The 14,326-nt window shown below is 37.8% G+C and overlaps 1 protein-coding gene across 1 annotated transcript; it reads left to right on the forward strand.

Moving 5' to 3' along the window:
• Positions 1 to 663: 663 nt before the first annotated feature.
• Positions 664 to 14,091, forward strand: LOC149155557 (nicotianamine aminotransferase 1-like). Its single transcript, XM_089444454.1, has 4 exons — positions 664 to 820; positions 12,988 to 13,182; positions 13,335 to 13,402; positions 13,504 to 14,091. Exons 1-4 carry the CDS (start codon positions 664 to 666, stop codon positions 14,089 to 14,091), a joined length of 1,008 nt encoding a protein of 335 aa, XP_089300580.1.
• The last annotated feature ends 235 nt before the right edge of the window (positions 14,092 to 14,326 follow it).

Raw genomic sequence — 14,326 nt, forward strand, 5'->3', positions numbered from 1 at the left:
GGGGGAGATTATTGGCATTATGACACAGGTGTGGTGCTATGGCATAAGTGTTGTCCTTGATGGCAACTCACTCAAGTGGAAAATCACAGTTCAGGCTCTCAAAATGATAGAAAATGAGATACTCGCAGGTGCACCGAACAAAAGCCACAGACCTGCAGGTTCTCCAAACAAGAGGTGTAGACATACCCATAAGTGTTCCAAAAAAAAGGTGCGAACCTAAAATACATGGACTTTCATGCAAAGAAAAACGCGCACGTGGGAAATTGTATGTTTGGTCCAAGGTATTTGTCCGACATTTTTGATCCTATGGTTTTGGTCTGTGGTTTTGCTTCTAAAGTATTGAACCCAGGTGTTGGGTCCCTAGTATTGGATTCCTATGGTTTTGGACCATGGTTTGTGTAAGGCTTTGTCTATAAAAAGGAAAGGAGATGATTTGGCTGTGTACCGATGTGTTGAATATCGTAAGAAGAAAAAAGATTTGAAATTATGGTGATTGGTTGGTGAGTGATAGCTAGATCTGAATCAAGGAGAAACTTGAGTATCATAGACAAATCTACTAATGGGTTGAGATCTCCTTGGCGCATGATCAGATCTGTAAATCTGATAGTCTGGGGTATACTTGAAGTCTGAAAAACTCTATAACCGCAGGACAGCAGGTGCGACATGGCCACAGGTGCAGAGAAACACAATTTAGAGACGGCCGCAGGTGCAGAGAACTGCAGATCAGACATGACTGCAGGTGCGGTGACCTGCAGGTCAGCCACAGCCACAGGTGCGGAGATTCGCAGTTTTCAGACAGCGGGAGTGCAGATGTTCGCAGGTTACTATTGGTGAAGTTGCGGACCTTTCTTGGAATTTGTTTTAGCTGCTTTTGTCTATTCTGCAGTGTTCTGGGTTCAGAATTGGTGTCTGGTTACTGTTACTGTTTTCTGGTTACAACATTCTGAGAAGTGTTTGATTGATTCTATATATTGGGGTTTCAATGATTCAGTTTTGAGTGATGTAAAGATTGATGTTGGTTGATTATGTGTTTCAATGATATTGATGGGTCCAATATGAAAATGGGATGAAACGTGGCCTTTCAGATTATGATGTTGTGTTCCATGAGTATCCAGTCTAAAAATGTATGAAATGTGGTACCTGGAGGAAGAAAGAGAAGGTCATAGCCTTCTGTAGGTCGGCACCTACGTACTAGTATATCAGCTAGTACAAGAGCTAAGAAAACGAGTAAAGGTTGGAGCTTTTCAGTAGGCCTGCACCTACGTACTAGTAAATGGATCGGCTAGTACAAGAGCTAAGGGGGTTGTAGCTCCCTTCCAGGAGTATCTAGAGAATGAAAGAAGGTTGTAGCCTTCTGCAGGTAGAAGCCTGTGTACTGGTATAAGACTGCACCAGTACAAAAATATTGTAAAAGGAAGTTTTCTTATTAAAGGAAGATAGAGACGACTTGCAGTAGGTGGTTTTCACCCACATTGGGTTTCCACCTTATATCATGGTGTTCATGTGTGCTTCTTGTGTGTGATGATCTGTTTTACTACTTCGATTTACTATTCATATGATTAATAATGTTCTAATGCACTCATTAAGGATCAACTAACTGAATCATAAGTTTACTGGATATACACTGGTTGCATTAATCATAGTTGTGGAAGTAACGTATATGAATCTAAATATGGAAATGAAAAAGTTATATTGATTTGATAATACTGATTCACGCCCCTCTCAATATTATTTTCAACACAGGTAACATGCTATCTCTGCCACCTCTGCCCAGAATTCTTGTCCTAACCTGGCACCACTGAGCATGCTTCTTGCCCTTTCCATCAATGTCTTGTTCATTCTTTCTACAAATCCATTTTGCTCAGGTATGTATGGAGTAGTATTCTATCGTTCTATACCACACTTACAGAATTCTTCAAATTCCTTGATGTAAAACTCTCCATCGTTATCTATCCTCAACACCTTTATCTTATTCTCTGTTTGGTTTTCCACGAGAGCCTTAAATTCTTTAAACCTCTCAAAGACTTCAGATTTCTTCTTGAGGAAATATATCCATGTATTCCTTGAGAAGTCATCTATAAATGATACATAGTACACAAACTTACCCAGTGATGGAACCTTCACAGGTCCAAACACATCACTGTGCACAAGCTCTAATATCTATTTCACCCTCTTACCACAGAGGGGAAACTCACCCGATTCTGCTTCCCATATACAAAATTTTTATAGAAAGTAAAATCCAGAGAGATATTATTCATACCTTTTACCATAACATTACCATGAAGTATTTGAAGGCCCTTCTCTACAATATGTCCAAGCCTTTGATGCCATACCATGGTCTTTTCTCCAGAGACCACTAGATTTTTTTCTCCATTTTTAGAAACCACAAAACTGTTGCACCCATCAATAATAGTGCTACCTTGCAGCTTGTACAAAGTTCCAATCCTAAATCCCCACATCAATACCAGTGCTCCTCAAACCATCTTGCAAGTATCTTTATCGAACATGGTTTTTACACCTGCATCATCTAGCTTGCTTACAGAAATCAAATTTCTGGCCAATACAGGAATATGCAAAACACCCAGAAGTGTTCTAACCCTTCCACCTTGCAACTTCAACTTTAATTTTCTGTTACCAGTGATTCTATCCTTCCTCTCATCCCCCAAGAAGACATCACCACCATCATATTTCTCATACTCGTAGAATCACTCTCTATGGGGAGTGAAGTGAAAGGATGTACCTGAGTCAATCAACCATGCCTCATGATCTACATGTGTACATGACGAAGCCAAGTACACATCCCCACCTTCATCTGAGGTGGTTTTCACCTCTGTAGAAGGAGCATCATCAGATCCCTTTCCTTTGTCAGGAGCTTTAGATTTACAGTCCCTTTGTAGTTCCCTTCCTCTCTACATTTCTAACAAACCACCTTTATAGGTTTTCTTGGAAATTTAGATCTCCCTCTAGATTTATATCTCCCACTCGATGACTTATTTTTGTTTTTGTTCTAGGACCATCCTTGTACAGACAAGGCATCACCATTTTGGCTCTCCATATTTTTCCGTCTCATCTCCTCCGTCAACAAGGATGAGACTATTTCATCAAACTGCAAGGTAGTTGCATTGCTACCTATTGCAATAACCAAACTATCCCACAAATCTGTTAGAGAACATAACAAACTGATGCACTTATATTCATCTAAAATTTTAATATCAACAGATAATAACTGACTTACCATAGTATTAAATGCGTTTAGATGCTCTATCACTGAGTCTCCATATTTCACCCTCAGGTTATACAGCTTTTTCTGTAGGAATAGTTTATTCACTAGAGACTTAGATTGGTATAAAGTCCCTAAATTGTCCCACAAAGCCTTAGCCGTAGCTTCCCCGGATACATTCAACAATACTAAATCTGAGACACATAATCGTATTGTGCTCTTAGCCTTCTGATCCAACTTCTTCCATTCTTCATCGGCCACTCACGTTGGTTTAGTACCTGGATCTACCATGATCCACTAATCTTTATCCACCAATAGATCCTCCATCTTGAGTTTCCATAACTCAAAACGCTAACCATTAAATTTCTCGATCTCTATATTTCCACTACTTGCCATCTTCTTTCACCACTAGAATCGATCCCACAGATCTCCATTGAACAGGGTGTACCACAGGCCTGAGTGAAACCTCTCAGCAACAAAGGCATCCCCTTGAAGCCAAAAAAAACTTTGGTACCAAATGTAGGTTTTAACCGTGTACAGAAATTACCTGCATACGAATTCTAAAACACAAAAAATAAACAATGCGAGAGCATAACACATAAAACACATATACACAGAGATTTTCCCCTGGATCCCAAAACTGGGACTTCCAGCTTGATTTTTCATTATGTTCCTTTCAATGTTACAATACATATTTATACATGTCAAAGCATCCAACACCATGGACTGAAAACCATCGTGTCCAAAACCATGTGTGAAAACCATGCAAAAAACCATAGGTAGGTCCACCCAACCTAATATAGGGGCCACAATAAATTTCCCTGGGGCACTGCCCCAGACACCGTAGATGGGGGCTACCTGCCCCCTTCAAACCCCCTGTGAGCCCCCCTACTATGTAGTCAACGAAACGAATGGGGGGGCTCTGCCGCCCCCCCGAACCCCCTTGTTAACTACGTAGGTTAGTCGTGGAAATAATATAACACAGGCCAACAAAAACATTATTGGAAGGTAGTTAAACATGTGTTGAGATACCTCAGAGGCACCACTTAGTTTGGTCCAGTTTTTCATGATCAGTCCAAGCATATCGACATCCAATATCACCCTCTATGAGATTGTGTGCAGAGAAGGATCATGTTGCTGGAGTACATTCCTACAAAGGATCGAGATGCAAATATTTTGACAAATGCATTTTCAAGATGCAAATTCGAGTTTCACAGAGGTAGGATCAAGGTAGGAGATAATCCCTTTCTTGTTGAGAAGGAGTGTTGAAAATGAAACAAGAAAATCCTAATTTAATTTTGACGTTGAATTAAATTAGGAATTAAATTGTAATTCTAATTCTCATAGAAACTTGTAATAGTTAACTAAGTAATTTGACTTAGTTGGCTTATTTAATTCGAGTTGGGAGTATATCTAGGTCATGTAGAGTGGTTTTTAAATTTTAGAGGCCCAGGTTGAATTTATTTTGAGCTGTAATTATTTAATTTAGTTTAATTGAGTTAAATTCAATTAAACTAGTTCTGACTAATGGAGGAATCAGTGGGAGATCCAGCAGTGGGGTGTAACTATCATTGCTCAACCAGTAAACTGAAGATTCACTCATAATTAACTCATGCATGCCATATCATAGAGAGACCCAGTTGAGATTGGAGTTAAGGGACATTGTACTATCAGTTGTATAATCTTCTGAATTGTACATGTGGTGCATGCAATCATAGGAAGGCCTATGGGGATTGCGTAGTTCATAATTTAGGAATTTCCCAATTAAATATGGGCTAATTCCCTAGGAAAGTTTCAAGGAAATAGGAGCTTAACATGCAACAAATTTGTCTAAGTACTAGCTAGAGCTTGTTTGTGAACTAGTGAAATAGATTGAGATAGTGCAGAGGTTTCTCAGGCTTGAGAAAAGCATTGTAATCTTCTCATGTTTTTTGATTAATGAAATATTCATATAGTAGGGGCTTTTAGCTATGGCTTCCCAAGAATATTATTGTGTTATGTGTGATTGAATTCTTTCTCTTTTATACTTTTTGATTTCATCGGTCATTTATTGTTTCAGCTAATGATTAGAGTTGATTCAAGTCAATTTTTTTAGCATATTATAGTCTGCAGTTTGAATCTACAATGAATTTCTATAGAGGAGAGGACCCACTCCATGTAGTTGACTTAGGGATGTATTATTAGATCGCCCATTTTGTACATCACTTCCCTGAGTAGGTGTCTTGGTTAACTGCAACTTATATAGAGCAAAAGATTTGTTTTGTTTTCCCCACTAAATCCAAAATCTTAGAGGTGACCCCAGAGTCGATCCAAAAGGCTCTAATTTACCCAATCTCCCATGAAACCCAATAGTTCACAAAAACCACTATGGTTTATAATTATACTACCCTTCCCGTTGTTGAACAATAGTCGTTTATACAAATGGTCTTATCCCCTGGCCTTTAGTAATTTCCCATTGTTGATAATTTCCCGATAAGTATCTTTTGTTAGTTTGTACAACCTATCATGTCTATGATTTCTCACCTATTTTGAGATGACAATTCCAACATGGACAAAAAAGAATACCTAGGGTTTCTGAGGGAGATGATGTAGCCAGGTCATCTGTTTGACATACTTGCTTAGTTGGCCAAGTCCCTAAATTCTAGTTATATCATTTTTCCAACACCTCATACTTTGTTCTCTATTGTTCTATTTGTTTGTGTACACCCATGTGGAGGATTTTTAATTCCTAGGTCTCAGTCTAATGACATAAAACAAGCTTAGAAATTTTGTTTCTGACTAAGGTACTATTGTTAGGAGGAAGCCAGATAATGATGGCTATCCACAGTTCATTTCCTCCTACATTGCCATTGCCTATAAATTTATTCATAATGTTTCCCCTCCAAGGATCCTCCCTCGGCAAAAAGAAATCCTTCAATTGAGCAAGGGCGCCAAGGTTGGAGACTGGTACCTGTTTGAGGATTACATAGAGATTTGGGTCTATGGGTGTGAGCTTCCTCATAATTGCTTGCTCGTATTCATACCTATGAGGATATTCATCCTCAAGTTAATTAGATAGATTCTTAATGTGGACTACGTCTACTTTGTCCCTGCCCAAAAGGGATACATATTCAAATTGGGAAATCCTATATGACCTTTTATTATTAACTCTAGAGAATCCTTCCTATCATTCAAGGAATTACAAAAATAAACAAATTTTTATATGGGTGATGTTTGGCACTATGATCCTCATGTGGTCATTGCAAAGAAAATGGAAAGCATAAAAGGTTCAACTTATGAGCATGAATATATGCCTGAGCTTGAATGGAAGGATAATCTTGATTCATGGCATATTAACATAAATATGGAGGTTGATACTCTAGCAACAAAGGGAAAGGTGAAAAAAAGGACCATTGATGAGACAGGGGATGTGGAAATGGAAGATGTACAAACCAACAAAAAGCCTAAGACCCAAGAGATAGAAGAAGAAGAAATTGAGACTAGGTTGGTAGAGACAAAACCATACCAACCAGGCTTCTAGGTGACTCTGGAAGACCCACTACAAGTTTTTGTCTCCTTATCTTCAAAGGTAGCCATTCTGAGCTCAACAAGAAGTACAACCGCATCTAAGCATAGTTGGCCTACTAGAAAGGCCATTGAAGAAAGAAACAAGGAAATAAGGGAGGAGATGCAGTATAAAATGGCATCCCATTTAGTACCATGCTAGAATAGACTTCTGGCTACTATGGACTTGGAGAGAAATCAAATGAAATTCTCATTGCATCATGCACTAGCACAATCACTATAATTGGGCTCCCAGTTCAAGGCCCTAGATGTATCCTTTGACTTGGGAAGTGTCCCTTTGCCTGATAAGATCAAATTCCATAGAAAATTGGGAGAGATGCTTTACAGTGAGCTTAATAGAAATATGATGATAATAATCAAGGCTAAGAAGCTGTTGGAGAAGGTTGCAACAAGATTAAGGCAAGAAATATCTAACTCTAGCTCTATGCACATGTAGAATGAAAAATTCGAGTTTATTGTGAAACTAGGGGTAAATCTAGAGGATAATGTTGCATTTGAGGCCCTTCTTCAAAGCTCACAAGCAGAGGTTCAGGAGTTGAGACACAAGTTGAAAATTCTAGCTAACGAGCATGTGTAGTCCAAGGAACTTGCACAGGTGGAGAAAGAGAAAGAGATCATGGAAAAAGAGATGATAGAAAGAAATAATGAGGTAGTGGCTCTTAAGTAGTAGGTATGGGAAATTCAACTGAGAATAGAAACTCACATATGTGTAGTGGTGGTGCCTCAGAAGCCTCAAAATCCCATAGAGCAACTTACAAAGACCCTTACCGATCTCTAGCTCTTGGAAGGGGAGCTCAAGAATGTGTAGAAGGACTTAGACACGAACCAACAATCCCTTTCACAAAAATAAAAGTAGCTAGAGATAGCAAGGACTAATGAAGATTTGATCAGTAAGAATCTATAGGCATCCAATCAAGAGATTGTTGACCTTATAGGAAAACTGAAAGGAAATATGTCCCTCCTGCAAGCCAAGAAATTCATCTGGGATGAAATTATAGCAGAGATGAAAAATAATTAGGAGGACATAACTATAATGGATGAGCATAAGATTGTGATCAAGGACTATGAGTTCTTCATCCTAACCACCAAGGAAGAAGGTGAAAAGAACTACCTGATTGCCAAGAAATTCATCCAATTTGTAAATGAAAAGACACGCAGTGAGTTGAGGGCCATAGATGTGGTGGATAATTTTTTTGTTATCATGGAGACCTCAAAAGTACTTCAAAAGGAGGAGGACAAAGCCAAAGTTGAAGAATGCCTAGACATAGTGCTAAAGGAAGTGGCTTCCTTCAACTTTGAGTTTGATGAGAGAGTCAGAGCAGGGTTTCCTAGCTGCTGGGAGTTTTTTGGAATGTTGGTCCCATGGGAATAATACAGTCAGATGTTAGTTGATGCCAAGTGCAAGGCATATTCCTCTCATGAGAACATCTCTACCCTTAAAGGTAAAACTATGTCTAATTATTTGAGAAAGGATTTTCATTTGTTATGATCGGTGAATACCTTGTTCCACCACAGGTTGAACTATATAGGGCTCACAAATCTCAAGATTGTGTGTGAGTGATTCTTTCATGCTCTACCATCTCCACATTGGGTCAAAGATGTGAATAGTTCATCAATCCTCCAGTGATCTAGATCATTGACCAAAAAATGCTGCTTGCTGAACCTATTTATAATAGTTAAAGATACTAATGATTGTGTCGATCATGACACTTTGATATTTTTTGTTTTATGTAAATATTTTGTTTTCAGAGACTCAATGCTAGTTAGTTAGGATCCGGCTAGTACAATGGTGCCACTAAAACACGCAGATATTTTTGTTATGATCATTCACTTCCAAATCAAGAAATAATATTTTGTAATGGGTTCTCTCCCTAAGGCCCTATAAAAAATAGTGTATGATACAGAACCAAGGGTTCAAAATTTTTTGTTTTCCAAAAGGGAAGCTCTGAAAATTGTCAATGAAATGTATGTACTATTGAAGATTAATGAAATTTTTTGGCGATTCTGGCTCATGTGAATGTGTAGTAGGTATTCTTTCTTGTGTTTGTCCCATATACCCTTCCTCTTATTCTCATATTACATGTATAGCAGCTGTTGGATATGTTTTCATGAATTTATGGATTCATATATGTCTGATGTTGATCTAAGATGCTTATAATTGATATGAATTATTATCCTTAAGAATTCACTCCATGTATCTTATCATTTCATTTAAATGTTTTTCTCATCCATTTCATGTTGAACTTCAACGTAATGGATTCTTAGTTTAAGCCCTATTCATTGGTTTGTTTTTCCTCCTCGATTCTTCTCTCCATTATACTACAAATTACTGATAAACTACATGTTCATGTAATGTTGTCTATTGGAATGCTTCTATGAGTAATAATTTGCATTCATATTTGTATTTCTCCTCTTAAGGAAATTTTTGAATCAATTTTATCTCGAATATGTTAAATATTGAATGTAATAGAAAATCCCAGCAAATTCTGAAAGCACTCATCAAGATGTCCTAGCCATTGGTCTTTCCTCAACCCAGGGGTTGTCTCTAGGAGCTAAAACATATTTTGGCACCGTTATCGATGATGAATCAAAATAGTTTCCCTGGGTATGACATTTCTACACCCGTTGGTTATGTGAGCATAAACATGTGTGGGTTGAAGATCTCTCACCTTGGCAACTGCACTATTTGAATCTCATTATGAGCATCATGGCTTTCAAAAGGCCACACACACGCTCTGATACTTCACAACTAAGAATGCCTCCTATGTTTGACCCTGAAAAGATAATACCTAGGAGAGTATGAAGAAGAAATAACTCCTACCACTCTAGTTCCTGTGGCCTATTTTCCAGAAGTATCATCCTTTATCTCTCAAAAGGCTTCTATAAATTACTTTGAGTCTTCCTCCAAAGTTTTGGAATAACCTGAGGAACATTGTGCATTGTTTGGCCCATTTTCTTTAAGAGTCAAAATCGAAGAATATTTTGTCAGCTCTCCTCCCTTCACACTTCATATATTCTCGGGAACCCGAGGAAGTTAAAGATATTCTCATAAACAATCCAACATAAAGCATTAATAATTTCCCAACTAATCTCCAGTTAGATGCAATTCAGAAAACTCCAGAACAAGGCCTTGTTATAATCCTTCTATCGCCTCCCTTGAAAAATATGGCTTTCCCTAGTTTTCTCCTAAATAAAAATGCTCCAACGGACTTTCCACAATGCCTAAATGGTATGCCACATGATTATCTTAGGCTCTTGCCAAGATGCACTGGAGAGGATGATATCTTAGCTCAAAGACATATCGAAACCTTCTATGCATTTGAAAAAAACATGGATGTAGAACACTTGGATGCGGTGTTAAGACATTTTATCCAACCCCTGGATGGGGAGGCAAGGAAATGGTTCAAAGCCTTCCCAAATTCTTCAATCACTACCTGGGAGGAGATGGAGAATTCTTTTATGCAAAAATGGGGAGAGAAAAGGGACCGTGAGTACATCCTCAATGAATTCAATGAAATGAAGAAAAAACATATTGAAGATGTTTGAGAATTCATAAAAAGGTTTAACAAAATTATACAATAGTATTCCGATTGAAATTAAACCTCCACAGGTTGCTGCCATAGTGGTTTTTGTTGGGGTTTTTGAACCTGAATTTGGATTCACTCTTAGAGAAAGAAAGGCTTGTACCTTAGACCAAACTCAATTATATGCTTTAGAAGTTGAAGCAAATTTCACCTCCACAAAGAAATGGAAATGGAAAACTGAGTATGATGATAGGAGAAGGGGCAAAGAGGAAGCCAGCTCTTCGAGCCATGGGAAGGAAACCCAAGGGAAGAAGCTTGACGAGATGAATAAGATGATAATAAATTTTTCTAACAAGCTTGTAAAACTAGAGTTGGAAAACAAAAACCATCTCCCAATCAAAATTTCAACCGTCAATATAGAATACCACCCTTGCAGTTCTTGAAAAGGGAGAGAAATGAACAACAATATCATATTCAACCACCTTTTTATTTGGAATATGATCTAGAGGAACATCTTGAAGAAACCATAGAGGTTCAAGAAGACCCATTCTCTTCTCTTTCTAATGAGGAACATGAGATAGAATCTCACGAGGAATAATGGGATGACTTAGACGCCCCATTGGATGACGGCGAAATTGAAAAATATTGTAAACAATTTGCTGACTTCATGCATGCTTAGTTACATAGAAAATATGACCTCAGATCTTCCAGGAAGAGGTCTAGAATGAAAGATCAAAATGAAGAACCTCCCTACTTAAATTCCCCAAAGTCAATACAGAAAGGAAATAAACCTCCTGACCAAGCCCCACCAAGAAAGAAGGAGTCCTCAGATCTTGTTTCACATAAGCCTGAAGTCCTCAAAGTAGAGTAGTTGTCTCCCAAAACCAAGCCAGTTTGTAGTAAGGAGAAGGAAACTATTGAAGCTACAACAACTGATAGGAACCCCTCTACCTTTAATCTTCAGAAAGAGTTCGAGAATGTAAATATCCTTGTTCCCTTAACTGAATTCTTAAAACAACCTAGTTGTAAAACTCAACTATCTTAGTTCATGTGTGCACCTACCATAGCACATATTCAAGATATCCTAAACCTCCAAGAAGAAAGACCCATTGTTGTATTTCTAACTCATGTAGAGTAGAAAGACTCTTCCACTATCCCTTTCTATGTTACCTTGGTAATCCATGAGCTTCTACTACATAATTGTATGTTTGACTTAGGAGCTTCTCATAATCTAATGCCATTAATTGTCATGGAGTAGTTGGGACTGCAAATAGAAAAACCATAAAAGACCTGTACTCTTTTGACTCTAAGAGTGTAAAATACTTGGGGATGATTAAATACATGCTGGTCAATTTGGCCCAGATTCTTGTAAAAAGTGTTGTAATGGATATTGTCATTGTTGATATCCCTACAAAGTTTAACATGCTTTTGTCGAGGTCATGGGGATAAAAAATCAGGGGATCTATGAAACTATAATTGACATATGCCACCATTCCTATGTTTGGTGGATAGGAACATTGAATTTATATAGAATCAAGGTTTGTAAATACAGTTACAATGGATTATTGTTCAAATAATTTTTCGGTGTATAGTAAAGAAAATGATTTCTCTTGTTTGTTGTTAGAGGAAAATGATCAAATCTTTGATGAAAGATAGGTGGAATGTTTTATCCAGCTAAATAAAAAATCACTAGAGTGTAATAAAGTATGGAAGTTATACTTTGATGGTGCTTATTCCAGGGAAGGAAATGGGGCAGGTGTATTGTTCGTGTCTCCAGAAGGAAACCTGATTCATCTTTGTTTCAGGCTAGAGTTTCAAGCCACTGATGATTTTGATTATTATGAAGCTTTGTTGTTAGGGTTGTAAGCTACCATAAATATCAACATTGGGTGCCTCACAGTGTTTGGAGATTCAGAGATGGTGGTGAAGAAAATTAGAAATCAATGGCAAGCTAAACATCGAAGATTAAAGGCTAACCGAACTGAGGTATAAGATTTGATTGAGAATTTTTTATTAGCCTTTAATATTCAAATTTTCCCAAAGATAGAAATCGGATGGCTGACTCCTTGGGTGTAGTTGTTAGTAACTTCAAGCCTCCTCAAAACCCCTTTCTTAGATACGAAGTTGAAGTAAGGTACATGCCTTCAATACCAAACAATGTCAAGTATTTGAAGGTGTTTGAAGATGAGGAACAAAATCAAATGCTTCATGGAGGTTATTGGATATTTTTCAAACTCAATGATTAACCAGGAGGATGAGGAAGTAATAGATGAGCAATAAGTCAACTCGAGAGAAACTATTGTAGGACCCAATATTTTACAATTGAAGGGTAACACCATCCCCAAGGGTTTGGTCTTGTTATCACCTAAGAAACAATTTCTAAATGGTTCACATCATTTTAATTGTAAAGGTTTAGTGTTAGTCCGAGTTTAGTTTTCTTTCAAGATTGAGCTTTTGGGCTTATATTTCTCAAGATATGGACAAAATTGGTATTGTTGGGTCAAATGGCACCCCTTACAGATGACAGCTGGAAAATAAAATTGATCACCACCAAGTATTGTTCAATTTATTATATTTAATGATTTTAAGATAACCTTTTTGGTTTTTTATTAAGATGGATGCAGAACAGACAGATTTGCGGTTTTGTTTCAGAATAATTTCACCATCAGAACATTATAGGGACTGTGGAGGCAGAGCGGACTTCTGTTGATCATGTTGCACACTTAAAACCCTCAGATGGAAATATAAAGACTGCAGAGTACATGGTTGCCGTTGAAAGAAATGAAGTAGCAGTGGAAAGGATGCCTGGTGCATCGCTTTCAGCATTTGATAATCGGTTTTGGATTCCAGTAACAAACATTCTTCTGCAGCTTTGTAAGGGTTCTGGATTCAATCCATTGTAAATGCAATAAAATAGGGCTACACGGAAGATGATGGGCTTTACTTTGACAGTGATGGAGATGAGCAGCTACTAATCTATATACCATTTACTCAAGTTATCAAATTGCATTCTTTGGTAATTAAAGGTCTTACCGAGGAAGGTCCAAAGACAGTGAAAGTATTTGCAAATAAGGAGCATATGGGGTTTAGCAATGTAAATGACCTTCCTCCAAGTGATACCGTGGTTTTATCACCAGATAATCTTGAGGGAAAACTAGTTGTCTTGAAGTATGTAAAATTCTAGAATGTTCGCAGTTTGACCATATTTATAGAGGAAAATCAGGGCGGTGCCGATGTTACACAAATTTAGAAGCTTGTCCTATATGGGAACACTGTGGAAACAACAAATATGAAGAAGTTACTAAGCTGTCTGAGGATGATGTTTACCTGACTTGTGGCTGTTCACAAACAATTGATTTGGTTCTCTCAGTTTTGGCTCGTGAAGGCGCAAATATTCTCTTCCCAAGACCAAGATTTCCAGCATATGAAGCATTAATGGCATACAAAGGCATTGAAGCAAGGCATTATGATTTAGTTCCAGAAAGGGGTTGGGAAATCAATCTAGATCAACTTCATACAATTGCAGACAGCAACACACTGGCAATGGTTATTATCAATCCAAGCAACCCATGCGGCACTACTTTTACCCATGATCATTTGGCTAAGGTTGCAGAGACAGCTAAAAGGTTAGGTTTGTTAATAAACTCAGATGGAGTATATGCTCATATTGTCTTTTGTGAGAAGCCATTCATTCCAATGGGATTCTTTGCATCAACTGTACCAGTAATTACTCTTGGGAGCATATCGAAGAAATGGATGGTTTCTGGTTGGCGGATTGGTTAGCTTGCGACATGTGATCCAAATGGTATTCTGAGGAAATCTGTTATGAAACCAGCTCAAGAAAAGATAGAAAAGATAGATCAACACCTTAGAATTCAGCCTCTTCGAGGGGGCAACCTCCTTTACATTACATAAATGAACAATTCTTGGATGATACAAATGACAAAACCTCCTTTCTATATATAGGAGTCTAAGGAGTCACAATATAATCCAGCCGACCTAAAAATAATAATATAAA

Source organism: Pinus tabuliformis, chromosome 9 (assembly GCF_031772625.1).
Source record: "Pinus tabuliformis cultivar Carrire ecotype Pingquan chromosome 9, CPIR1, whole genome shotgun sequence".
Classification (NCBI taxonomy): domain Eukaryota; kingdom Viridiplantae; phylum Streptophyta; class Pinopsida; order Pinales; family Pinaceae; genus Pinus; species Pinus tabuliformis.

Coding starts and splice junctions, on each gene's coding strand:
- LOC149155557 (XM_089444454.1), top strand. CDS start 664: ATGGCCACAGGTGCAGAGAAACACAATTTAGAGACGGCCGCAGGTGCA. Junction 13,183..13,334: donor AAACATTCTTCTGCAGCTTT/GTAAGGGTTCTG, acceptor TGGTAATTAAAG/GTCTTACCGAGGAAGGTCCA. Junction 13,403..13,503: donor AGCATATGGGGTTTAGCAAT/GTAAATGACCTT, acceptor GAATGTTCGCAG/TTTGACCATATTTATAGAGG.